This window comes from Centroberyx gerrardi, chromosome 9 (assembly GCF_048128805.1).
Source record: "Centroberyx gerrardi isolate f3 chromosome 9, fCenGer3.hap1.cur.20231027, whole genome shotgun sequence".
NCBI lineage: Eukaryota > Metazoa > Chordata > Actinopteri > Beryciformes > Berycidae > Centroberyx > Centroberyx gerrardi.
This window is the reverse complement of record NC_136005.1, coordinates 1,833,522-1,861,337: the sequence shown is the minus strand read 5'-3', so window position 1 is coordinate 1,861,337 and position 27,816 is coordinate 1,833,522. Positions and strand designations below refer to the sequence as shown.

General features: G+C 44.4%; 1 protein-coding gene across 1 annotated transcript; it reads right to left on the bottom strand.

The window, feature by feature from the left end:
• Positions 1-1,194: 1,194 nt before the first annotated feature.
• axdnd1 (axonemal dynein light chain domain containing 1) lies at positions 1,195-26,813 on the bottom strand. The gene is made up of 26 exons (XM_078285612.1): positions 26,744-26,813; positions 25,741-25,928; positions 24,272-24,375; positions 23,754-23,861; positions 23,406-23,507; positions 23,199-23,255; positions 22,937-23,045; positions 22,003-22,124; positions 19,052-19,192; positions 18,589-18,693; positions 17,937-18,057; positions 16,139-16,240; positions 15,098-15,264; positions 13,592-13,661; positions 12,727-12,961; positions 11,622-11,838; positions 11,355-11,448; positions 9,056-9,246; positions 8,651-8,741; positions 7,763-7,906; positions 7,518-7,592; positions 6,006-6,062; positions 5,182-5,310; positions 4,510-4,601; positions 3,575-3,705; positions 1,195-1,442 (listed from the first exon to the last, which is right to left on the bottom strand). Exons 1-26 carry the CDS (start codon positions 26,811-26,813, stop codon positions 1,327-1,329), a joined length of 3,138 nt encoding a protein of 1,045 aa, XP_078141738.1. The 3' UTR covers positions 1,195-1,326.
• Between the last annotated feature and the right edge of the window lie 1,003 nt (positions 26,814-27,816).

Below are 27,816 nucleotides of genomic sequence, written 5' to 3'. Positions count from 1 at the left end.
GGCGTGAAATACATTGAAAATTCAACACAATCTTTAAATTCAGTCCGGAAATAAATGAAGGTCAGGGAAAGTCAGAAATTTTGAAAATGTAAAATCTACACTGCAAAAAAACCTCTAAGTCATTCAGTCTAATATTGAGTCCTAAAATCCTAATTTTCTTAAAATAAGTGAAACAATCTGCCACTGGGATGAGATCATTTGACTTTGTTCTGATGCAAATCAACTTTTTTCGAGAATTTTCTAGAATCAAGTGTCATTTTCTTGACAGCAGTGCAGTGATCTGCCTTATTCTGACTTCAACATACTGACTGATTTCTAGAAAATTCCTGAAACAAGTGAAAATATCAAACCCCACTGGCAGATTTTTTTCACTCGTTTAAAGAAAAGAATTTTAGGATTCAATAATAAACTAAATGACTTGTTAAGATGGAGATTTTTTGCAGTGTATAGGAAATGGGATTATTAGACGGTAACAAAATAAACAAATACACCACAGACGCCACAGCACACAGTTAATAATCCACCTGAGACGTCGTCAGGTAATATCGACCGGTGAAGCGTGATGTCAGTTTTCTGTCCAAATAAGGGATTCTGGTTGCATCGCCTTGTCAGACTGATGGGAAAGTGACTAGAGGTGTAAAATGATGTTAATGTCTCTAACTCTGTCTGACGCCAACACTCACTATTTTGCTTAAGTTCTTTGGATTTAATATGGATTTCCTTATTTGTTAAAGCAGGTGCAGAATGATTTTTTTTTTTTTAAATGCTAGCATTACCTAGCTACATTAACTAGAGACATGGCTCCTGTGACAGAACATCCACAGCTAATTTGTTATCAATTTCAAAAAAAACAATAGATTAACTCAATAACACATGTAATAAATTAACCCTGTGATATTTCTAATGTCATGGTTTCACATATTTAAAGGACGAAACGATTGGTAAACAGAGGAAGGAACCGGAAACACTTGGTCTAGTTATTACCAGAGATATTTAAACTATTATCCCCCGTCTCTGCTTATACAACTCATAGCCAGTCTGATCAAACCATGTTCCAACAGCGCTGATACTGTAAAATGCTTAATGCTTAGGAAGCTGCTCTGGTTAGTGATCTTTCTTGTTTTATATATATTAATATATGTACGCTACATATTTGCCAGTAGGTACGGAGTGCAGGTGAGACGTTCCTCTCTGGTCTGCTTACAGTAGAAAACTCACACAGTAGATAAACTCCTAAAAGCTATCAGACATGTGACAGCTCACTCAGTATTTATTGTGTAGTCCCGTACGTAGCTGTACCGTCTCCTGATCTGATCTGAGGTCAGATCAGCGTCTCCTGGTCTTCTTGGTGCTGCTGGTCGGTTTGGCTTCAGCAGAGGTTTTCTTCGGAGGAGCCGTGTGTGTCACCGCTGCTGGGGAAGGTTCTGGAGTTTTCTTACTCACTGCAACATGAACAGACAGAGAGACGTGTACCGGTCCATAATTACAATATTTCTGACGGCATTTGAAGGCAGCATCTGCTTGCTACTGTATTGACGTTGGATAATGAGGTAAATATTGGACTTTTGGACCCACAGTGAAATCGTTTGGCTTCAAAATAGTTGGATTAGGCTTTGGAGTAATTTTATAGTCTTTGCTTTTGCAAATTTTGGAACACTAAAGAAATGTTCTGCAGCAATGTATGCATGTCACTTCTTGTATGTTTATTTTACCTTTTTATTCATTATTGGTTTTAAGGCTGAGAGAGCCCGGGCACGTACATTTCATTGCATTTGAATGAACTTGGTACTTTTTGAGATGACAATAAACAATAAACAAACTTGTGTTGTTTTGTAGAAGGCTGCCACGAAGCTGCTAACTAACTCACTGTCTGTTATCTGGACATGGACAAACCTCAGCTGTGTTTCCATAACATGAGCGTGAGCGTACGTTTAGCTTTAGTTCCTCCAGCCTGATCTCCAGACTGAACGTCCGTCTGGTTCCACTCCATCATTCAGCTGAGATTTCCTCCTCGTTAGTCGTTTTCTGTGTGGGGGGGTTGATTTTCCCCGAACCAATCACTAGTGACTGACGTATCTGAACCGATCAGAACCGATCACTAGTGACCGACGTATCTGAACCAATCAGAACCGATCACTAGTGACCGACGTATCTGAACCAATCAGAACCGATCACTAGTGACCGACGTATCAGCCGCTCTGACGTCACCTCAGTCACATGATGCTGCAGCCAGTCAGCCTCTACATCCATGGTTACCAGACATTTACCAACTGACCAAGAATGTCGTTCATTTGGACAAAAATATGCTAATGAAAAAAACGTTGCGCGAACGGTTTAGTCCCGCCCACAAGGGCTCTGATTGGCTCGACTGTTTCTCAGAGCGAGAACAAGCCGTTGACGTGGGAAACACCAGACTCTCTGAATCGCTGACTAAATCTAAAGAGTCTGAACCAGACTAGGATTATTCTTTACTGAGATTTTTTGTACAGGGGTAATCTATGACATTTATTGATCTCTATTGGCAACAACTAGGAATTACAACATTGATAGAACCGATCTCCTACACAAGTCTTTGATCAACAACTGCAACCCCCACAGATATATTATGGTCTGTTTGTGCTATGGGAAAATCATACTTTTTGCCCCTTTAACCTTTATTTATCCAGTGAAGGTTTTGCTGAACACACATGTTGTTTTCCTCACTGGGAACATCATGCACTGTCTTTGTCAAAATCACAAACGACCATCACAGCTGCTTCATCGTCTTCAGCAGCTTCCACAAACAACAACTAGAAGATCTGCTGCCTCATTCACAGCAGATACCAAGGCCGTGGTTTCTGGATGAACTGCTGCACCAGTTAAATAATGAATGGAAGAACTGTTGTGTAATTTATGTATTCAGGGAATCTGCAGGTTTCACAAAACCAACTTTATGACTTCTTAAGACCTTTCAATGCTACCAGGGATTGAATTTAAGACCAGAGTAAAAACCAAAATAAAGAAAAAAATCAGTCAAAAACCAGCCTGTTTCTGAAACTATACATGGGCAGAATAAGAACAAGCACAGATCCTGTACAGACCCACAGTGTTCAATTCTCTGCACTGAAGCACTGCGACACGGTTCAGTTACCTAGTTCCATAACTTTACTTAAATACCACCAAGGTAATAACGTTACCTACCGTTAGAGTTTGTAGGGCAGCAGAAGACGTGTTACTGTTTACAAATCCGTTACTAACACAGGAGAGTTTGGAGCAAATTGTGGAATGTTAAGTTTCACTTTTGTTTTCACACCGGGAGACTCTGTGGACTGAGTTCAGTCTGCTGTCTGCACATCACATGACAGACGTGATGCGACATCAGAGATCGATTTAGATCAATTTCGATACACTGACCAACTTGATCTTGTGCCTCTGTATGGGAAACGCTGCATCTCACAGTCAAAGACGTCCGCTAGACGCCAACTGACGAAGCGGATCAGCTCACTAAGCGTTACCTGACTGACTGCCTGACCTGAATTTGTGGTGATCGAGATGAGTCTGTGTCAGCGATCAGGTTCAGGCGGTGCCTCCCTACCTCTGGGCTCCAGACTGGGCCGGCCCTGCAGCTGTCTCTCCAGGTCCTGGATCTTCTCCAGCGCTGCCTGCAGAGCCTCCTCAGCCTCCAGCGCTCGCTGCTCGGCGGTCTGCAGCCGCACCTCTGAGACTCTGACACACACACACACACACACACACACACACACACACACACACACACAAATCTGACTGTAGAAGACCTCAGGATAAAGCAGGAAGATGACAGGAACTGGCTACGATAACACATGCAGAAAAAAGTGGTTATTCAAGTAAGCCAGTTTTGGGTCGATGCATGTAAACAGCAAACCTGGATTAGGACTCACTAGGTAAGTTCATACTGCGATCAGGAGAAGCCTGGTTAAGCTGCCTGGTTTAGTTAGTTATTAAACAGGTTAGTGTTGTATGGAAGCATCTTACTGTGCGTTCACACTGTGAGAAACACCATCAACAAGCCAGCAGTCCCTTCACCTCCTGCAGAGCAGAGCGCCCCGGGACATCCAGCTGACGTGCGGACGCTCAACACACTGAACTTTTCACCGCCATCTGCCGCCAACAACCGCTCAGATTTCTGCGCTTCCTTGTTTCCCTACCAGTGTGATTTTGGTTCATGAATAATAGTTCTGTCTGGCAAAAATGTACGAGAAGTTGACAGCCAATCAAAGCTTCCCAGTTCCCAACTCTTACTTGAAAAACTACAGGAATAAACGATTTTGTCCTGTTTATTTTCGATTGATGCTATCTAATTAGCGCGGGTTAGCTAGCTGTGTTAACTCATGATGAAGCGTTCTGAAAGGCAACACCAAAGCACCGATATTCAGCCATGGTGGCTATTGCTGCTCATGCTAACTACCCAGCTCACAAAATATATTAACAAATTATTGGTAATATTATTCTAAAATACAACTCATTAAAAAGTAGATATGAAGGTGAACTCACTGCAGCTCCCTCTGCAGTAAACACACTGTGGACAGAGAGTCCAGCGCTTTCTGAGCCTCGTCTGTCGCTGGAGACACAACCAGCTGCTCAGTCTGACAGACAGACAGGCAGAGAGACAGACAGAGAGAGAGACAGACAGACAGACAGACAGACAGACAGACAGACAGGCAGACAGGCAGACAGAGAGACAGACAGGCAGAGAGACAGAGAGAGAGACAGACAGACAGACAGACAGACAGGATAACATTAGACCTCCTCAGTTGGCATGAAAACAGTTTGCTGTAAGCAAGGGTTGAATTAACAAAAAAATCTTGCATTGATTTCACATATACACAGAAGTATTTTATAAATAATTCATCAAAAAAGCAAAATCTTTCCAAATCCCTCTGTTCATCCATTCTGTTCAGTTATTCATCAGAAACAGGAAAATACTCTGACTTTATCCACTGAGGAAAAGTGTTCTAATATGCAACTCTAAGCATTTTTATGAAATATTAGCTCATTTGAATATGTTAATAACAACATAAATAAGTCAGAAGACAAAACGTTTGTATTGTCTCCATATTCAACATATTCAGCTTCATTCTGACAGGATGAATGGATTAACTCTTCCTTCACCATCTTCCTTCACTTCAAAAGCTTCTACTAAGCAGAGTGAAGTTACTCTCTGACCCCGTCCAGCCGCACGCTGCTCCCTCCCAGCATCCTCTCTGTCACGTTCCCATCGTAGCCGATCAGCTTCAGGACCGGGCTCCGGCGGTCCGACGGCGCCACCTGCAGGCCGACACCGGCGCCGCTCACCTTATGTTTAAACACACCAAGCCACACATAAAGACCGGTCTCTATCACAGAAACTAACAACAAGAAGAGATCAATTAGATAAGGATTAAAAAAAACTCTACGTGACAAATGAAAAAACTGCAACATAATTCAATAAAGAGAAACTGAACAGAAAAAAATGTCTTCCTAAAACTGCTTTCTTCCTGGTTTGTTAATATTGTTTTTCAGTCTGGTTTCCACCTCCATCTAATGCAATTAATGTGTCAAACAAGTTGGAAAATACATTCTGCCATTTTCCAGTAAAGTGACCCAGTTATTAATCAAATTCACAGACTGTTCCTGTCCATGATATTCCAGAAACGTAGGGAAAGTTATGTAACATTTTGTCTTTTATCACATCAACACTTTACAGCATGAAGCGTGTACGTTTTCAGATGAGTTTTTTTTTTTCTTTCAGATCTTGTGATGTAAAGGCTGCACATCTTTTTGATACAGTCTAGACATTTCTGTGTATGTAGAAAAGTTTCTTGTTTCTTAGCACATGTACAATTTAACTTTAACCTGTCATGTGTCCTCTTTACTTCTCTTGGTCATGTGAATGGACACCAAGCTTTTCTTTTCAACTTTGTTCTGTTTTGTTTTGTGTTTTAATGCCTTTTCACACAATTCTGTGGCCTAATTTAATTAAGTTTATTTCATAAAAACTGTATTAATACCTGACAAATCTCTTGTTGTTCTTGTTGTTCTTGTTGTTCATGACGTCCATCCATGTTCTGTGAAGAACCAACAGTCTCATCACTGACGCCATCTTCATCAATCATCATCATCGTCATCATCATTATCATCACGGCCGTCAAATAATTAGCATAAATTTAAGTAACAGTTTTTATGAATATGAACCATATCTATAGCACAGTAAAAAGACGCTCGTAAGGACTTAATTCCTTATTAGAACACATTATGTTTTCTCATACTTTAGAGAATATCAGTACTCATAAAACATTACAGATCACCCTTTAATTACTTCTAATGTTGCATGTTTTAAGATCAACATTATCATTTTACCTAAAGAGGAAAAAGAAACCTTGTGATTCTTCAGGGTTTATTTTAGGTGCCAGTGATGTTGCATGCTTTGTTTAAAATGAATCTTTATGCATTTCACTTTAATTAACACAAACAAAACTCATGTTACTGCATGGATCATTTTAGTCCACTAAGAGCTCTTATAATACTGTGCTGTGTGTCTGTAGCAAGGTGACTCATATTGAAATGTATTATAAACATTATAACACCTGGCAGGTAGTCTCTGATAGACAACTGATCAGAAACATTCATAAGGTGCTTGTATCTATTATCTATTATTAGTTATAGCTACAATGTTTTATGAGTGCTGGTGTAATGCATCAGTAAGCATTGTGTATTCTTATAAGCATGCCCATAAGACATTATGAGAGCATTATAATGCATTATAGATATGTTAGTTATAGAAAGTGTTACCTTGAATAACAACCTGAGATACATATGCAACAAAATGCATGAGACACTTAGTGAAATGTTAACAGAGCTGGGAGACGCTTGTTGCAGAACAGCCTCGGCTTTCTATCAGCACTTCTGTTACAGTAGAATATAGAATAGAATATGAATTATTGATGACTGTGGGGAAACTTCACCCTGCAGCTGGGAGGCTCGGGCCCAGACTCACTAAAGCTCTGAACTTTAGCTGCTTCACCAAAACCACCAAACCAAATTTTTATAAACTAGCTTTTTGGCAAATAATTCCTCTTTTATATAATTTTCTGTTTGTTACCTCCACCAAGGACGTTATGTTTTTGGTGCCGTTTGTTTGTTTGTTTGTCTGTTAGCAGGATTACGGAAAAACTACTGGCCCGATTTTCATGAAACTTGGTGGAAGGGTGTAGCACGGGCCAAGGAAGAACCCATTAAATTTTGGAGCGGATCCGGATCCGACTCACGAACAAGCAATAATATCACGAACCTTGGCGGAGGTCTGCGCTCTCCGAGTGCCCTTCTAGTTTTATTGTGTTTTCTTTATCTGCTATGAGTTTTGTGGTGTTGTTTTAGCTTGTCAATTTATATACTGTGAAGCACTTTGTAAACTGTGTTTTAGAAAGTGCTACAAAAATAAAGTTTATTATTATATATTATTAGAAATCTGTGTTATATGTTGTCATACGGGGCTTTTTATTTCCCAGCTGTGAGTGACTGACCTCTGCCGGCTCCGCCTCACTCTCATCTCTGACCTGCTCTTCTATTACAGGCTCCGATGAAACCTCCACGTTCACCTGTGAACACACACACACACACACACACACACACACACACACACACACACACACACACACACACACACAAGATTCTATCATCTATATTAGAGAAACAAATGTTGTTCTAATGTTCTAATGGTTGCTAGGGCGTTCTAGGTGGTTGCTAGGTGCACTAGGTGAATCCTCACCAGAGACTCCATGCTGTCTGCTGGGGAGAGCGCGGCGTCGCTGCCGGAGGCGGGGCCAGGCCGCGTGACGGACAGCTCCACAGGACCGCCTTTCAGCCCTGACAGCAGGATCCCACAGGTCTCCAGCCAATCACTGCACTCCCTCTGAGGACACACACCCACACACACACACACACACACACACACACACACACACACACACACACACAGTTTGCTGAGCCAAGCTTGTCGTGACAGGTCCAGTCTGCAGTGTGGCTCCACCTGCTGGCGTCTGCATGGATTTTGATGGAAAAGGTTTGTCTACATGTGTAAAGTCTGTTAAAGCAGTGAAACGGAGCAGCGCTGTGAGGACTGATGGGTTCAGGAAGCTTCAACTCTTCAAGAACACACATGTATTCCCCAGATTTAGATGGTCAAATTAATTGCTTTTAGTTTCTTTAATAAGGAAGAATGATAAAGAGCTGGTGTTAAGTTTTTGCCTTGGCAGGTCAGTTTGTCCAGTCTCTCCGGCAGGTAACTGACCATCAGTACAGTCCTACTCTAGTCTAAACATCTAGTTGGCTGCTAAAGTAATGAATGTGGTGGTTCATTTTGTAACCAGACAATGTCCTGTGGACAAACAAGTGTTTGTAATACTACTCCACTCCAGTTTATGAATCACATCAGCCAGCCAGCAGGGTTAGCTTCTGCTAAAAACAAACTGCAAAACAAACAGCTGCAGAAGCCGTTTAGGTTCAATATGGGATGGTGGTTTGACGCATCACTTCATGTTTCTCCTGCATGTTAAACCATTGAAAACTATTATTTGTAAATTTGAAAACATGCAACTCTGACGTCAGCAGTGCGTTTCTGCCGTTCACGTCGATGCGGCGACAGCTTCGTGTTCACCTGTAACTTGTTGCACTCGTACATCTGGTCTGCAGCCCCGGCTCGACCCGGGTTCTTCTGAATCTGCTCCTCCAGAACCAGCCGGCAGGAGCTGGAGTGAAAAACAAACATCCCTGATGAGTGAATCCTGGAATCCTGAAATTTGGCACTTAGCTGTTGTTGTTGTTATGTTATTAGATTATTCTACATACACTTGTTTATTGACTTAACATAACTGCTGATAGGAGTGAGGTTTTACTTTACTTTTCTGTTTATTGTGTCACTTTTTATTTTCATGGCAATCTGAATTACCTGGCTGCTCACCCTGTTGATGCTGGAGGAATGTTCACTTATTTTCCTCTGGATCAGAGCGTCTGCTAAACATCTGAATCGTAACTTGTAAAACTGAGCAGAAGCTCCTGGTACCTGCTGATGTATCTGGAGAAGTAGTCCAGTTTCTGGGCCAGCGTCTTGGCGTCCTCCTCCAGTTTCTCCAGCGAGACGTCGGCGAGGCAGAGGTGGTCCCGGTCCCGGTCCCGGTCCTCGCTGTGGTCCGGTACCATGAGCAGCAGCAGGTCCAGCATCCAGCGGGTCTGAGCCGTGTGGATGGACCCGGCCTGGCAGGGAAGGAAACACTGAAACTCAAGACGACTCGGATCACAGCTGAGTCAAATTTGGGGCGAGGTTGCCAGTTTGAATTCCCAAACCAGCTAGAAAAATGTGCGGGGCGCTGATTTTATCTGGATAAATACAGGTACAAATATATTTTTTTAAATCAAATTTAAAGCAAATTGGCTCATGACAGAGTGCCTCATAGATAGTGGTGGGACAACCATCGCAATTTCACAAGCTCTCTATCCAAATTATATTATTGTCACTTTGTAATTTTTAAATTGTTGTTTACAGCCAATGCCGTCACTAGAAAGATTTGTGTCTCAGAAATAAACAGAATTCTGCTCAGTCAGACTCTGTTGTCACTGAACTTTTATTTATCACATCTTATCGTGGTTGTACTGAATCTTGAGCCCCGTATCACGTATCGACTCGTATTGTGCGATAAATGGATCGTCCATCACTACTCATAGAGTAACAAAGGGAGTAAATACATAGAAAAACCAGGAAAGAAAAAACAGAAGCCTGGCATGATGTGGAGGAAAAGGCACAGAAGAAGATCCACAGCAGAAATGTTTAGAGCCTCTGCTGCAGGAGGAGGAGGGGGAGGGACGGAGGAGGAGGAGGAGGGAAAGGAGGGAGAGGGACCGAGGAGGAGGAGGAGGGAGAGGGAGGGAGGAGGAGGAGGAGGGAGAGGGACGGAGGAGGAGGAGGAGAAGGAGGGAGAGGGACGGAGCAGGAGGAGGGAGAGGAGGGAGAGGGACCGAGGAGGAGGAGGAGGGAGAGGGACGGAGGAGGAGGAGGAGGGAGAGGAGGGAGAGGGACCGAGGAGGAGGAGGAGGGGGAGGAGGGAGAGGAGGGAGAGGGACGGAGGAGGAGGGAGAGGGACGGAGGAGGAGGAGGAGGGAGAGGGACGGAGGAGGAGGAGGAGGGAGAGGGACGGAGGAGGAGGAGGAGGAGGGAGAGGGATGGAGCAGGAGGAGGAGGAGGAGGAGGAGGGAGAGGGACGGAGGAGGAGGAGGAGGAGGAGGGAGAGGGACGGAGGAGGAGGAGGAGGGAGAGGAGGGAGAGGGATGGAGGAGGAGGGAGAGGAGGGAGAGGATTGTTTCAGTAGCTGGGCTGAAGCTGAATGGAAACAGTAAAATTTCCTTAATATCGCAAAACAGTTTGTATATTCAATTGAAGCAGGATTTTTTTTGTTGTTTTGAAATTCTGCCAAAAATAGTGAATCAAACACATTTGGGGGAAAAAATAATAACGCTGGATTGCCGCGATGAGCCGGATAAATGGTTCAATTTCACTTCACAACAGTTCAGAGGTGGTTTGGGACTTTCTGAAGTGTTGTGTGGAAAATGTCTGTCCACCACGACCTGTCACTGCAAGATGTACGGATTACATCATGCCTGTAGGATCATTAGTTGGTACATTAGAAACCAAGCGGCCAAAACCACAGGTGGATTCTGAAACCAGTCCTGAAGTGCAGCAGCAGTTACTCTAACGTCGGCTAGAGTCCCGTTTCAGGAAGAATCCAAACCGCAAGTCAACGGACCACAAGAGGTTTTGGCCTCAGTAGCTAATTTCACTTCTTCTAATCTCTTGTGGTCCATTGACTTGCGGTTTGGATTCTTCCTTGTCTTTATGGTGACTTCCCAAATGATTTTGTCATTAGTAAGATATAACAGATATAAAACAGGGTTGTTTTCCTAGTGATTGACTATGCCGATTACTGGCCAATAGCAGGCGGCACTGCGGCTCTGCAGACGACCCAAACCCCGCCCCCTCTACCTTGGCCCCGCCCTCTGCCTCTCTTTGGCTGCTCTGGCTCAAAAAAATGTCAACATGGCGGCGACCGTAAACTCAATCTCCAGGCTTCAACACGGAGGGAGGACACTCACTCCATCTGTGTTCACAGTCTGTTAGAAACCCAAGTGTGTTTCTTTGCTTTTGTTTTCAGATAAAAGCATTAAAAATGACCAACATGATAATAAAGATCAACAACAACTTACCCAACACTAATCAATTATTGACAGTCTGTTTCCATATTTCTTGTGGGGTTTTTTTTGGCATTCAGGAAGCAGATTTATTTGCTTCATCCCCCCTGACCTGAGCTCACCTCCTCACACAGCCGCTGGTTCTCACAGTCAAAGAAGTTGGACTGGCTGCTGACGAACTTTCGCATGGTGTCAAACACATCGTCCATCTCTATGCTGCTTCACACACACACACACACACACACACACACACACACACACACACACACACACACACACACAGAGACAGAGTGTTTTCCCCAATTAGACAACATCATATTTAAACAAAATAGACATAAAAACAAATTCTTGTTCAGGATGACAATCAGACCAGTTTCTTGTCTTCTTACTTGACATGCGGTTTGTTTTGGGTCTTGTCGTTCTCCGCCTGCGTGCTGGCGACGTTCTGCGAGGCTTCCTCGGCCAGACTCTGCCAGCCGCACAGCGCCTTCTCCAGCTTCAGCCAATCAGAGACGGGCATCGCGTCTGGACGGCCGGCCGCCGCCCGCAGCTTGGCGGCCCAGGACTCCATCGGCCCGGCCAGAGACATCAGCTGTTTGTGGATTCCTGAAAGAGCACAGCTGGAATCAGTTCAAACAGGAAGTCTTTAACTTGGCCCAGAAGCCAATGAGAAATGTCATATCTCCCCATGTGACCCATTAAAACATATTCAAATGTCAAATGTCTGAATTTAAAGTAACTCAGTAACTTTTACTCTGAGGATATTTTAAATGAGACTCTTTTTACTTTTACTGAAGTAGATTTTGACACCAGTACTTCTACTTTAGTAAGACAATCAGTCCCTCCAGGAACTGATTTTGCGATAATTAACGCAAATTCAAGAAATCTCCACAATATTTGCGAGAGCTTGCAGTTTTGCGAAATTGCTGCATGAAACGGCCAAATCAACAGACCGCTTGTGATTTGGACCAATTGTCGCATTCAGTGTCGTGGTAACTGACGTCATCGCAGCGCGCATTCAGGTGGAAGATGAACAAAACTCACCTGCCAACAAAAATTATAGACCGTGCAAAACAAAACAAAAGCAGCAAGAATCGAGGTGAGTGCAAAATTCAAGCTCTTGGAAGAGTTAATAGCTTAAACGGAGAGTGGGAGAGAATAGGGGGAGGCTGTGTGTGTGTGTGTGTGCGCGTGTGTGTGTGAGTGAGTGAGTGACAGAATTATAATTTTTTTTCCTTTGCTTGCAATTTTTCCCAATTCCCGCAATTTTACCGCAAAAAGAGCACATAAAACCTTGCAATTTTTGAGAAAAGCCGCAACAAAATCAAGCATTTTTGGCGCAATAATCACAAAAAAACTCAGCGAAATCCTGGTGGGACTGGACAATACAGTATTTTTCCATAAAAGTGAAGCAGAGCGGGGCTGAAAAGCAGCATGATGTCAGCAAACTCCCCCTAGACAAGTGAAGGTTTAAAACTGTGTTTCCGCCCTCACCGCTCTCTCCGTTGACTCGAGTGTCCAGCTGTCGGTGGAGCTCGGACACGGCCCCGCCCAGCCGCCTCATGGCCTCCTGGCCCGCGGGGGGCGCCGCGTCCGGCCCCGGGTGTCTCCCGAACAGCCGGAGGCCCAGGTCCACCCAGCGGCCCTGCAGGCGGCCCAGCTCGCCCAGCGCCTGCTGGCGGCACAGCAGCTCCTCGCCGCCGTAACGCTCGCACTGCAGGGTCAGCGTCTGCGGGAAATAAAACACAGAGGAAGAACGCAGGATGGCACAGGAAACTGCTCTGTTCACTGGACACACAGCTGGGAAATCCCAAATTTCACCAGCTGACTAGGTGGAGGCTACAGTACAACTAACATACAAGCCACAGACAAAATGTACCAGCATTTGACCGGTGGCTGCTTACAACTTCCCATCATGCACCTGACCTGGTGAACACAAATTGTAATGGAGCCTCATGTGTCAGAACTAGCTGCTGTCTGCTTAATTTATCTTCCAAAACACATTAACTGCCTGAAAAGTGGAGACACGCCATGTCAAATAAATCAAATATTTCTCATGTTTTTTTTCATGTTTTGACAGCAGTGAGATTGTTGACAGAGATGAAATAGCAGAGATAGCTGAAAGAGGAGATAGATGATAGAGTGATGACACAGATGAGATAACTGAGATAACAGATGAGACAGATGAGGGGGGGATGGAGCTGTGATGAGGAAGGGAAGCTGTCTGAATGAAGGTTTGACTGTTTTTAAAGGGAACAGTGAATATGCATTAAAGCATGGACACCATCACACTGTCACACACACACACACACACACACACACACACACACACACAGAGAAAGTAACAGTACTGTCTTACATCTGACCACTGCTTCAAGTCAGCATGAATCTCTTCCTCTGAGACTTTCTCGTACTTCGGGTCTGGACTCCTTGAGAAACAGAAACACCTTCATCACATCAGAAAACACACACAGTTGCAACTCCTCTTGGACAAATATGGCTGAAATATCATGATATGAAACGGTATTTGGAACAAAGAAGAAAAAAAAATGTGCCCATAAAATAAAGGCTTTTTAAAGTTTTGAAGAGAAGAAGAAAGAAAAAACGTATTAGACGTATTTAGTCACAATGAAACAGCGTCTTGAGAGCATCTTGCTTCCTTAATGTGATGTATTTCCTGTTGAAACAGGATGTTGGGGCAGGGAGGGATCATTCAAAAGTGTAAACCAATGGGAGATCAGTTAGGGAGAGAGAGGCAGTTTGATTTGATGGGAGGGGCGGAGGGGTCTGTGGTGTTTTATTGGCTGAATTTTTATTGACGCCTCCTGTTACAGTATGAGGTCACCATTAAAAACACCCTGTTTTCCAGGAAGGACAAGTAATGAGATACAAGAAAATACTTTTTTTGGCATTGTTAAGTAGGTGTATATTATGACAAAATGGAAAGTTGGACTTTTCCAACCGTCACTACAGTAGCAAGCAGATGCTGCCTTCAAGTGCTGTGGGAAATATTGTAATTATGGGGTAGAGTGCTTCAACGACCCAACAGTCAGTGGCAAATATTTTGTGAGGTTGACCGCCAATTACTTAAAAAGCCTATTACTTAAAAAGCCTATTACTTAAAAAGTAATTCTGAGACAGGAGTAACTCTACACAGCAGTGTCTGTCTTGACTAATAAAACAAAGTTAACTCCACTAAAGCTGTGTGTTACAGCCATCTCTTTTCTTTACAATATAGGAAGTGAGCAATCAGTAAATTGATCCAGGCGGAAGACGCTGAGAGCGCAGTCGTTTTCAGCCGTTCAACAATCAGAAATAATGTAACCTTTGTTTGTTATTTTGGTTACTTTTTGTGTTATTTGATTCACTCATTATCATATACTGAAAAGGCCTATTTCAGTTTTTTATTTAAACTTTGTGGAAGGCTCTTTTTCGTTACATTGCAACTTCACCTGCTACTCCATTCATCATCATCATCATCATCATCATCATCAACAAACAGCGAGTAAATGAAGTAACCCAACTCAAGATAACGCGTTGAGAACATGTTTGGCGTCTATAACATGCATATGGAAATGTTTGGGAATCGGCCACTACACTGTATGTAGTCTTTTACCCCTGAAAATGTATACAGTAGGAACCGATAAGGGAATCGATAAAGAATCGGATCAATAAGAAGAGTCAAAAATGGCACCAGAATCGGTAAAATCCTAACGATACCCAGCCCTAGTTGCTTGTAATGTCGGTGATCTGAGAACTGAAGTTTATTCTCCTCTTGCTCTCACTGTAAGTCACTTCAGATCAAAGCTACATGACTTCAGATCTGAATCCCAGTCACAGCAGTAAACTCTCGTCTCGTCCTCACCTGTTCTGAGCGGAGCAGAAGGCGAGCCACTTGGCGATGCCTCGCTGGATGCCGTGGATCCGTTCGCACTGAGCGCGCTCAGTCTCCCCCAGCTGGGACATGAAGGCCGTCAGCTGGTCCTTCCAGCGGTCAGTGAGCTGCAGGACGACGCTCAGGTCCTCAGCGTCCTGCAGCGGGACGATCAGAGTTTAACCACCAAAGATGTTTACATACACAGCAGTTTGTTAAGTGTACAACCAGTTGTTTTTTTTTCCTGCAGACGAAACTGACATGGTTGGTAAATCTTGGTGATTTATTTATTTATTGGATCTATTCTCCTGTGATGTCGTCCCCACGACATCCCCCACCCTTATGTATATAAGGGTGGGGGATGGGGAAAATAATGGTAATAAAAAATAGAAAACAATAAAAAATGTGGTCACAAAAAAATCAGTATATTTGTCAAGTGCAATAAATATACATATGGTACAGATATATTATAATACAACACCTTTCTAAAAATGTCAAAACTCACTTAATTTGTCAAATGAAATGGAAAAAAGCCAAATTTGCATGTTACTGGCAGCAGGGCTGTTGGATAAACATGGTGCAGTGAGCCAGTGTACTCTGCAGCGTGTGTTTTGGAGGTGATGAAGAAGAAAGTAGTGAAGAGGAAGAAGGCTCAGTTACCTTGGAAGTGAAGAAGAAGAAGCTGAGTTACCTTGGCGGTGAAGAAGAAGAAGCTGAGTTACCTTGGAGGTGAAGAAGAAGAAGCAGAGTTACCTTGGCGGTGAAGAAGAAGAAGCTGAGTTACCTTGGAGGTGAAGAAGAAGAAGCAGAGTTACCTTGGAGGTGAAGAAGAAGAAGCAGAGTTACCTTGGCGGTGAAGAAGAAGAAGCAGAGTTACCTTGGAGGTGAAGAAGAAGAAGCAGAGTTACCTTGGAGGTGAAGAAGAAGAAGCAGAGTTACCTTGGAGGTGAAGAAGAAGAAGCAGAGTTACCTTGGCGGTGAAGAAGAAGAAGCTGAGTTACCTTGGAGGTGAAGAAGAAGAAGCTGAGTTACCTTGGCGGTGAGGGAGCAGCTGCAGTGTTGTGCGGTGTTGCTCCAGCTCTGCTCGCTCACATGCAGCCTGCTGACCAGCTGCAGCTTCTTCACACTGATCACCTGACCGCAACGACACAACACACTGATCACCTGACCGCAACGACACAACACACTGATCACCTGACCGCAACGACACAACACACTGATCACCTGACCGCAACGACACACACACTGATCACCTGACCGCAACGACACACACACTGATCACCTGACCGCAACGACACACACACTGATCACCTGACCGCAACGACACAACACACTGATCACCTGACCGCAACGACACAACACACTGATCACCTGACCGCAACGACACAACACACTGATCACCCGACCGCAACGACACACACACTGATCAGTTTCACTTGTTGATACTGCAACTCTTCTGATTTTCTACTGTATTATTTTACTGTACCTAAGCTACTGTAGAGGAATGTGTAGTTTCATACAGTCTCCATCGCCACCAAAAGAAAAGGTTTAAAAGAAGATGGTTCTGCCAGATCAGCCAGTGTCTCTTCTGACTTAGCCACCGCAATTTTCATTTGTCGACACAGGAAATTACTTCTTCGTTGGTAGTTGGTCATTTAGCAGTAATTTTCATTTAGCGTCCCTACCTGAAATGCATGATATTGCAGCAGACGTTAGTGTCGCGTTACAAATTTTGGACTGCACATTTTTCTACGTAAAAACACGAGAACGCGAGAGTAGAAACGCTCCCTGCGTTGCCCTTTGTGTTGTTGCATAATGTTGCTTACACAGAGTCTATAACGGACCTAAACCTGCTGCCCCTGCAGGAGGCTGAAGGTGGTCTAAACCTGCTGCCCCTGCAGGAGGCTGAGGGTGGTCTAAACCCTGCTGCCCCTGCAGGAAGCTGAAGGTGGTCTAAACCCTGCTGCCCCTGCAGGAGGCTGAAGGTGGTCTAAACCCTGCTGCCCCTGCAGGAGGCTGAAGGTGGTCTAAACCCTGCTGCCCCTGCAGGAGGCTGAAGGTGGTCTACACCTGCTGCCCCTGCAGGAGGCTGAAGGTGGTCTAAACCCTGCTGCCCCTGCAGGAGGCTGAAGGTGGTCTACACCTGCTGCCCCTGCAGGAGGCTGAAGGTGGTCTAAACCTGCTGCCCCTGCAGGAGGCTGAAGGTGGTCTAAACCTGCTGCCCCTGCAGGAGGCTGAAGGTGGTCTAAACCTGCTGCCCCTGCAGGAAGCTGAAGGTGGTCTAAACCTGCTGCCCCTGCAGGAGGATGAAGGTGGTCTAAACCCTGCTGCCCCTGCAGGAGGCTGAGGGTGGTCTAAACCCTGCTGCCCCTGCAGAAAGCTGAAGGTGGTCTAAACCCTGCTGCCCCTGCAGGAGGCTGAAGGTGGTCTAAACCCTGCTGCCCCTGCAGGAGGCTGAAGGTGGTCTACACCTGCTGCCCCTGCAGGAGGCTGAAGGTGGTCTAAACCCTGCTGCCCCTGCAGGAGGCTGAAGGTGGTCTACACCTGCTGCCCCTGCAGGAGGCTGAAGGTGGTCTAAACCTGCTGCCCCTGCAGGAGGCTGAAGGTGGTCTACACCTGCTGCCCCTGCAGGAAGCTGAAGGTGGTCTAAACCTGCTGCCCCTGCAGGAGGATGAAGGTGGTCTAAACCTGCTGCCCCTGCAGGAAGCTGAAGGCGGTCTAAACCCTGCTGCCCCTGCAGGAGACTGAAGGTGGTCTAAACCTGCTGCCCCTGTAGGAGGCTGAAGGTGGTTTAAACCTGCTGCCCCTGGACAGAATGCCTCATACAGACCTTCAGGGCCAGGCTGAAGGTGGCCCGGCTCCAGCCGTCTCTCTCATCGCTCAGCCGCAGCAGCTGAGCCTCCAGGCGACGCCTCTGCATCTCATACAGCTCATGGTAACTCTGGACCAGGCTGAGGAGAGAAACATCCAGTTTACTGCTCCGTCCACAACAGCACATGAAGTGTGTTCCCTCCTCTGCTGCTGGAAGTTACAGGGAAACGTCTGGTGACGAGTCAGTTGACAGACACTAGAGTTTGAACTTGAAATTCTTCATTAAAGATTTTTTGCAGTACTATTTCAGGATAAATCCATGAAGCAGGACATCTACAGTAGCCACCACTATATACATTACAGCAGAGACGTCTGACAGCAATGGCACAATCCTGTTAGTGGTCTACCCTGCTGCTCCAACAAGAAACAAAAACATTCATATTTGATTTTCCACAACTTTAGTTTTTTATCTACATTTATAAATTCAGATTTACACAATGCACAAAGTTTTTCATTCCTTAATTTGTTTAGTCAACCATCTTATTCTTTTCTAAAAAGATCTGGCTGGTAAAATAATGAGGGTGGCTGGTGGGTTTTGGAATGTGTCCACCTGATGAAGGGGTGTGTGTATGTGTGTGTGTGTGTGTGTGTGTGTGTGGAGGGAGACTGACTCAGAGTTGCTGTGCGCCTGATGCAGCGCCTCAGCCAGCTGCTGCTGAGCCCGCTCGGCATGCTGGGACACCGAGGCGTCATGGTCTCTGATCCTGGACAGCTCGCTGAGGAGAGAGCACACACACACACACACACACACACACACACACACACACACACACACATACATATGCATACACACACATTTCACACATTTATCTCTTGAGAGCCTCAGGTCACCATTACATGGTAATTAATGCTGTAAGCTATTTTCATTGCTTGTATTTTATTCTGTTCTATAATAATGATAAAAGCACACACTCCTTCAACACGGTCCAGAGCTCAACAGTGCACACATAAAATCATTCACACACACACATACACACACACATACACACACACACACACACACACACACACCTCAGCTCATTCTCCACTTTCCAAGTCATTTGATTGTGGAAAGTGGATTTTCGTATGGCCTACGTGTGGAGCTGCTGGACGGAGCTCTTGAAGCAGAGGATCTCCTCGGTGAGCCGGCGGTCCAGCGCCCGCTGAGCCAGCGCCTCGGTGTGCAGAGCCTTCAGCCGGCGGGGGATTCTCTCCAGCAGAGACTGGTACCGCTGTCTGGAACACACAGAGCACAAGGGCTGCTCAACGGAGTGAATCAATTCAGTGTTAACGAGGACTGATGCCATTGGAGTTATAAGGTACAAGTTTCAACTATTAACTATTAAAGGGACAAGTTTCTCAATAAAACGTTTTTTTAGTCATTGTTGGGTGTAAAAAACAACATGAAACTGTGAGAATCTGAAGTCGTTTCTCTGCTGAGAAAAGCCGATCAGTTGATTTCTCCGTTTTGCTGCGGATTAAAAACTATTTTCACACGTCAGAGTGAGAAATCCAATCAGAAGCCGACCTCAGCACGCCGCTCTCTCTCTCTCTCTCCCCAGTCTACAGTGAAGCTCGCTCCACCAGGTTTGGAGCCATGTGTGTTTTTACAGTAACCTCAACAGCTAATCTATGATTCTATGATGAAGTATTTTTGCTTGTGAATGTTGTAGTTCCAACTAGACTGAGCTAGCAGAGCGAGTTTTGTGTAAAAGGTTTGGAATTTATTAAGTTTTGCCGCTAAGCAGCCAACGCTGTCTCTCTCTCTCTCTCTCCAGTGTAGAGTGAAGCTCGCTCGCCCAGCAGCTCTCTGATCTGTATCACTATAGAAAATGCAGCAGCCAAAAGCTCCATATTATTACAGTTATTGAATGTTAGGAACGCTCAAATCTTGGTGGATGATGAACACAGAACTCGAGTGATACTAATTAAGAAAATGAACATTTTTAACTGGTTTCACCATCCTGTGCTGTGGTGCGTTTTGATGCTGTAGTGTATTTTGGTGCGGTAGTGTTTTGGTGCAGTAGTGTTTTGGTGCGGTAGTGTTTTGGTGCGGTAGTGTTTTGGTGCGGTAGTGTTTTGGTGCTGTAGTGTTTTGGTGCTGTAGTGTGTTTTGGTGCGGTAGTGTTTTGGTGCGGTAGTGTTTTGGTGCTGTAGTGTTTTGGTGCTGTAGTGTGTTTTGGTGCGGTAGTGTTTTGGTGCTGTAGTGTGTTTTGGTGCGGTAGTGTTTTGGTGCGGTAGTGTTTTGGTGCTGTAGTGTGTTTTGGTGCGGTAGTGTTTTGGTGCTGTAGTGTGTTTTGGTGCGGTAGTGTTTTGGTGCAGTAGTGTTTTGGTGCTGTAGTGTGTTTTGGTGCGGTAGTGTTTTGGTGCAGTAGTGTTTTGGTGCTGTAGTGTGTTTTGGTGTGGTAGTGTTTTGGTGCAGTAGTGTTTTGGTGCTGTAGTGTGTTTTGGTGTGGTAGTGTTTTGGTGCAGTAGTGTTTTGGTGCAGTAGTGTTTTGGTGCAGTAGTGTTTTGGTGCAGTAGTGTTTTGTTGCTGTAGTGTGTTTTGGTGCAGTAGTGTTTTGGTGCAGTAGTGTTTTGTTGCTGTAGTGTGTTTTGGTGCGGTAGTGTTTTGGTGCAGTAGTGTTTTGATGCTGTAGTGTGTTTTGGTGCAGTAGTGTTTTGGTGCGGTAGTGTTTTGGTGCAGTAGTATTTTGGTGCAGTAGTGTTTTGTTGCTGTAGTGTGTTTTGGTGCAGTAGTGTTTTGGTGCAGTAGTGTTTTGTTGCTGTAGTGTGTTTTGGTGCAGTAGTGTTTTGGTGCAGTAGTGTTTTGGTGCTGTGGTGTTTTGGTGTTGCGGTGCGTTGCGGTGTGTTTTGGTGTTGCGGTGTGTTTTGGTGCAGTAGTGTTTTGGTGCAGTAGTGTTTTGGTGCTGTGGTGTTTTGGTGTTGCGGTGCGTTGCGGTGTGTTTTGGTGTTGCGGTGTGTTTTGGTGCAGTAGTGTTTTGGTGCAGTAGTGTTTTGGTGCGGTAGTGTTTTGGTGCAGTAGTGTTTTGGTGCAGTAGTGTTTTGTTTCTGTAGTGTGTTTTGGTGCAGTAGTGTTTTGGTGCTGTGGTGTTTTGGTGTTGCGGTGCGTTGCGGTGTGTTTTGGTGTTGCGGTGTGTTTTGGTGCAGTAGTGTTTTGGTGCAGTAGTGTTTTGGTGCTGTGGTGTTTTGGTGTTGCGGTGCGTTGCGGTGTGTTTTGGTGTTGCGGTGTGTTTTGGTGCAGTAGTGTTTTGGTGCAGTAGTGTTTTGGTGCGGTAGTGTTTTGGTGCAGTAGTGTTTTGGTGCAGTAGTGTTTTGGTGCAGTAGTGTTTTGGTGCGGTAGTGTTTTGGTGCTGTGGTGTTTTGGTGCAGTAGTGTTTTGGTGCAGTAGTGTTTTGGTGCGGTAGTGTTTTGGTGCGGTAGTGTTTTGGTGCAGTAGTGTTTTGGTGCGGTAGTGTTTTGGTGCAGTAGTGTTTTGGTGCAGTAGTGTTTTGGTGCTGTAGTGTGTTTTGTTGCTGTAGTGTGTTTTGGTGCAGTAGTGTTTTGGTGCTGTGGTGTGTTTTGGTGTTGAGGTGTGTTTTGGTGCTGTGGTGTTTTGGTGTTGCGGTGTGTTTTGGTGTTGCGGTGTGTTTTGGTGTTGCGGTGTGTTTTGGTGTTGCGGTGTGTTTTGGTGTTGAGGTGTGTTTTGGTGTCGCGGTGTGTTTTGGTGTTGCGGTGTGTTGCGGTGTGTTTTGGTGTTGCGGTGTGTTTTGGTGTTGCAGTGTGTTTTGGTGTTGAGGTGTGTTTTGGTGTTGCAGTGTGTTTTGGTGTTGCGGTGTGTTTTGGTGTTGCGGTGTGTTTTGGTGTTGCAGTGTGTTGCGGTGTGTTTTGGTGTTGTGGTGTGTTTTGGTGTTGCGGTGTGTTTTGGTGCTGTGGTGTTTTGGTGTTGCGGTGTGTTTTGGTGTTGCGGTGTGTTTTGGTGTTGCGGTGTGTTTTGGTGCTGTGGTGTTTTGGTGTTGCGGTGTGTTTTGGTGTTGCGGTGTGTTGCGGTGTGTTTTGGTGCTGACCTGAGCCTGGCCAGCAGCTGTCCTCTCTCTGCACAGCCCACGCTCACCTGCCTGATCAGCTCGTGGAAGACGATGTTGTAGATGTTCTGCTCGGCCCGCACCAGCTCCAGCAGACCCTCCATCTACAACACATGTGACCGCACTGTTCCCGATCTGCACACACGTCTGCACATCCGTTTGAATCGCCACTTTGTTTCTTCATATGCTACAGCCATTGATAAATATGTCGTGTTTATAACAGGAATAATGAGAGCAGGCACTAACACACACTGTCACTTCTCTGCACATATGGTTCCTCCATCCGGAGTTACAGGACAGACAGCCTGCTTGTTTTGTACATGTTGTCTACAGCTGTAATTTCAACAGATTTGATGAGGTGTATAGTTTTTTATAAGGCATGTCTACATGACTTGACTCTTCCTGTACAGATGGATGGCTCTCTGCAGACCGGTTCATGTGAATCCTCTATACAATATTTAAATTTTTGTTATATATCGTGTATATATTTATATTTATTGATACTTATTTCGAGCTGCATATCTCAATGAAGTTCTATTTTTGCTACAGAATTTAATTTGGGCAAACTGGGTGAATCTGCATCTCATACTCCTCCTTTGTGATTTAGGCTAAGATAAGATATGTGTATATTTACATTAAAAATATTGCCATGTGTAGCTTTTATCAGGAAAATAGTAGAAAGGGAAAGTAAAAATTGGTGTCAAATTTCACAACTCTGCATGTTAAAAGATGGAGACTTGCTGTCTGTCTGTCTCTCTGCCTGTCTGTCTCTCTGTCTCATTGCCTGTCTGTCTGTCTGTCTCTCTGTCTGTCTCTCTGCCTGTCTGTCTGTCTCTCTGCCTGTCTCTCTGCCTGTCTGTCTGTCTGTCTCTCTGTCTGTCTGTCTGTCTGTCTGTCTCTCTACCTGTCTGTCTACCTGGGAGAGCTCGGTCAGCTCCTCACTCTGCTGCTCCACCCCGGCCTTCTCCAGCATGTCGTCCATCATCTTCATCAGCTGGACTGCCTCCAGTCTGCCACTGGGCCTCCTGGACACACACAAAAGCTCCATTTTATTACAGTTATTGAATGTTAGGAACACTCAAAAATTAACATTTTTAACTGGGTTGACCGTCCCTTTAAAGTTTAATTTATCTGATCAATAACTCAGATTCATTCAGATTGTAACTGTTTGGACTCACAGTGAAGGGAAGACCCTCAGCCTCTGCTCCTCGTCCTGCAGCTGCACCGTGAATTTACTGAAACAAGACGCAGCGTGAGAAAATTGGACTGAAAATGACCTGACAGATTGATCAATGTGACTATAGTCTGAAAAAACATTGAGCATGAATAAAATCATGCAGGATGTCACAGTAAATATGAGAAGGCAGAATATAATCTGGACTGACTCTTCGTAGAAGTCCAGGCCCTGCAGCCCTTTGTTCTTCACTATGTGATATTCTTCTGGGATCAGACTCTCTGACAGATTCAGGTCCTGGAAGACAGGGAGACTGGAAAGTTACCACCACAAACCAGTCTAACGCATATTTGGGAATGTGTCTTTCAATGCAAAATTGTTAGATAGGGTTAGCTTGCTGGCTAACAAAGAGTCTGTTTACAGCTGGCATTCTAAGCTAGCTAGCACATTTGCCTGGCTTGTGATTGGCTGAACGATGAGGGGCGTAACGAGCCGTCCAGGCCGCCGCCTCAGAGTCGACTATGGGGGGTAAAAAGACAGATAAGCAAAAAAGGCCAACGGTGCTGAGCCTGCCTGTGTGTGGGCGTGGCCACTCCTCTCAGCCAGCGGAGGGAGGCGTGTCTTCTTCTTCTGGGTTGCCATGGCGTCACACAGGAAGGAAATGTCCCTGGATGGACACCGTCCACACAGAAAAGAGACAACACACAGATTAAGTCTTCAGGGTATCTGCAGGTTTCAGAAAGCCAAATTAAAGACCTTTAAAGACATTTTAATGCTACCTGGCACTGAATTTAAGACCATTTAAAAACCAAAATAAAGAAGCAAAGCACCAGAATACCTTGTTAAGGAAGCGGTCTAAAACTCTGTTCCCTCTGATAAAATATTCAGGCTTCTTGCAATTAGAAAGTTGCTGCAAATACTCTATTTTTTTATATGCAGTACGAATTAAAAATGTGACACTGTACACTCACACTTTACACATACACATACACATACACATACACTTTACATATACATATACAACATTACTGTCAAAACATCTAGACTGTCACACATCTCCTCGTCTGTCTGACCGACCTGCCGGCTCCAGTCAGGGACGTCGGTTGCTCCAGGAAGTATTTGTATTTGTTGCGTCCGAGCGGGTGATGCCAGACGGCGTCCGGGCGTCTGATCCCACAGCCCTGCAACACAGAAAACCTGCTTCAACTGGTTTCAGACAGACTGAACAGCAGCAGACAAAGCAAAGCCATAAAAAGACGGATGCTGTGCACTAAGAAAGATCAAGTTTTCAGCACTGCTTTTCAAACACAAACATTTTATGCCAAGACTGATCTTAAGTGACTTTAACAACTGACACTTCACATCACATGGCTATGATAGCACACCATTCATAGTATTCTCATGATGTCACATGTATTTCCTACCAATATGGTTCTTAACCATACACACAGCTCATTGGCTGTCAGTTGATTATAATCACCTGTTAGTTAATGCAATCACCTGTTATTTTCCTACCAAGATGGCCGTGCGGTGATGGAACAGAATACTATGAATGAATCTTAAAGGCCCTCTCTTAAAGGAATTAAAATTAGCCAGTATTTACAGATGTACTGTATGTGATCACAATGTTTAAAGGAGACAAATAACACTAATTTTTTCCATTTCCATCCATTTGTACAGGCTGTGTCAGACTGGAATCCTTTCGAGGACTCCTGCAGGTCCCCGGATCAAAGTTTGGGAAACGCTGAGCTACAGGCTAACTAGCTAACCTAGATAACTTAGCATGGTGAAGTGGTGAGCGCTGGCTTCATAATATCAGCTTCCTCCTCTCTTACCTCTTGTCTTTTTCACTGGACATTCTAATGTAACTTAGCCAGAAAAAGCTGTTCTTTGGTTCTTTGGCTCCGCCCACTGAGGTTTAGCTCAACCAATGAGATTATTTCTGCCTCCAGAGCAGCTTTGCTTCCGAGAAGTGTTTGTGGAAGTAATGGTGCGTTCATGTGCCGGTGGGAAAGTCCAACATCCAGGACTTCCACGTCTGCTGCTAAACAGCGTTGAAGACATACAATAAACAAACATGGCTGTCCCGCAGTTTAACAAGCTAATTTAATGAACTTCATTCAAACAAATGTTAGGTTAGTCTGGCTAACTTCAAACTTGCAATAAAGGAGCATCTACTGTATGTGTTTTCTTAATGTTGACTGACACAAAACAATTTTTTTCGCCTTGTTGAGAAGGTTAAAGGTCACCATTGCATCATAACTCAGAAACTCAGGCAGCGAAGACTTTCCGACTTCATCATCCGACTGTGGAGGGCGTTCATGTGAAATTTCCAAGTAGGAAAGTAGTTTTTCCGATATATCCAAAAGCACATGAAGACACAATTAGCCAGAAAAACTGTGGTTCTTAGGCCACATCAACTCAACCAATGAGATTATAGCTGCCTCAGGAGCAGCTCTGCCTCTGAGAAGTGTTTGTGGAACTAAAACTCCAGTCCGCCCAGATACAGACTGGTGGCAGTGTGAACCAGCGTGGCCTGCAGGTACCTTGCTGTGCCGGTGTGCCGGTGCCGGTGCCGGTGCCGGTGCCGGTGCCGGTGCCGGTGCGTTCCCGGGGCAGACGGTGGAGCTGAGCGAGACCAGCAGCTCCTCTGGGATGAACTGGCTGTGAACAGGAAGCGGCTGAGTCTTCCTACTGTCAGCCGGGACTCGCTGCTGCAGATCTGGAAGCTCTGCTGCTGAGCAAAACCAGTTCAGACTCACACAAACCAGCAGGACCAGTTCAGACTCAGTTTAGACTCAAATAAACCAGTTTAGACTCGGTTTAGACTCAAACAAACCAGTTCAGACTCAGTTTAGACTCAAATAAACCAGTTTAGACTCGGTTTAGACTCAAACAAACCAGTTCAGACTCAGTTTAGACTCAAATAAACCAGTTTAGACTCAGTTTAGACTTAAACAAACCAGTTAAGACTCAGTTTAGACTCAAATAAGCCAGTTTACACTCAGTTTAGACTAAAAAAAACAGTTTACACTCAGTTTAGACTCAGTTTAGACTTAAACAAACCAGTTAAGACTCAGTTTAGACTCAAATAAGCCAGTTTACACTCAGTTTAGACTAAAAAAAACAGTTTACACTCAGTTTAGACTTAAACAAACCAGTTAAGACTCAGTTTAGACTTAAACAAACCAGTTAAGACTCAGTTTAGACTCAAATAAACCAGTTTACACTCAGTTTAGACTCAAACAAACCAGTTTACACTCAGTTTAGACTCAAACATACCAGCATTTTGTCTAGATTCTGTCTATAGTAGTCTATTATAGTCTACTCTATGTAGACTGACATGTATAGTTTACTGTATATAATGAATGTAGACTGATGTGTAGTTATAGTCTTCTGTCTAACTTACGTGCGAAGTGATATGTATACAACAGTAGTATTAGTAATGCTTTCTGAAAAGATAAAGTGATTTTGTGTCTGTCCCACAGTGTCCACCTCCATACTGAGCAGCAGGCTAACGTTTCCTCAGTGACAGCAGAGTAACGTTACCTGTGTCGGCCTCCGCTCGCTCCGTCCCCGGTAAACCGGCCGCTGGACGGGCCTTCATGGAGGCAAACATCCCGGACTGACGGCGGAGATTTTCCGCTAATGCTTTGTTAATAAAACCACGAAATCTTGGCCGAGAAGCTACTTTTTATTTGCCAAACGAATCGTCACTTCTCCAACTCTCCTCAGCAGTTGCTCGCTGCCATGTCCTGTTGCCATGGATACGCTTCCCGTGACTCCAAGATAGGCATCAAGCTAGAGCAGTTTAGCGCTTAAAACCCGGAAGTGAGGATGAGGAAGTTGGAAGAGAAGATGGGGCTTTTATATTGTAAAAATACATTTACAAAAACTCAAGACATAGAAGTTCAGTTCGAAACAATATACAAAGAATACAAAGATCATCAGCAAAACATTTCAAAATTATTTTTTTTAATACAGGAACTTCTTACTTTTTAAAAAAAAGTAGGTTTCAATAAGAAATAATTCAATAAGACATGAATAAGACATGGAGAATATTGACTGAGGACAATCTATAATCATTACATTCAAAATAAGTGATAATTGTGGTTCTAATTTCTTATTAACAATTGTAGTTTTTGTAATGTCGAGCATTTTAAAATATTGAAATATACAAGTTGCTCGGGTAACTATTATGCAACGATTCATCAAAGGTCTGGAGCCATGTGAAATGAAAACATTGGTTGCAACACGCGCTTCAAGAGGGGTTTTATTTTGAAAGCCATTACCGAAAGTCCTGTTTTGTCATTCGTGCTCACTTGACGCTGGTGCGAAAAAAAAACTGTCAATTTAGTCTCGAGCTCGGCCTGTGATTGGTTGATTCTCGCAGAGTTCTCAAGATGAGACAGTTCTCCGTTTTGATTGGCTAGAAAGTGAGAAATGAGTGTGACTCCCCACTTTCCCCCGCTCCCAAGGAAGATCAGAAAAACGGGATAACAGTCAGAAGTAGCAGGTTTATTCTCCGGTTCACCTTTTGCTTCAGGGTGGGCACAGCCAAAACTATAAACAAAAGGAATACAAAACCAGGGGCCTGTACAATGAAGCAGGATTTGGGGTTA

Excerpts from the sequence above, each read along its gene's own strand:
- axdnd1 (XM_078285612.1), bottom strand. The coding sequence starts at position 26,813 with ATGTTTGCCTCCATGAAGGCCCGTCCAGCGGCCGGTTTACCGGGGACG. Across the intron at positions 13,662-15,097 it reads TTCTGCTCCGCTCAGAACAG|GAGTCCAGACCCGAAGTACG; the intron begins GTGAGGACGAGA and ends CTGTTTCTCAAG. Across the intron at positions 9,247-11,354 it reads ACCAGCGGCTGTGTGAGGAG|GCCGGGTCCATCCACACGGC; the intron begins GTGAGCTCAGGT and ends CTTCCCTGCCAG.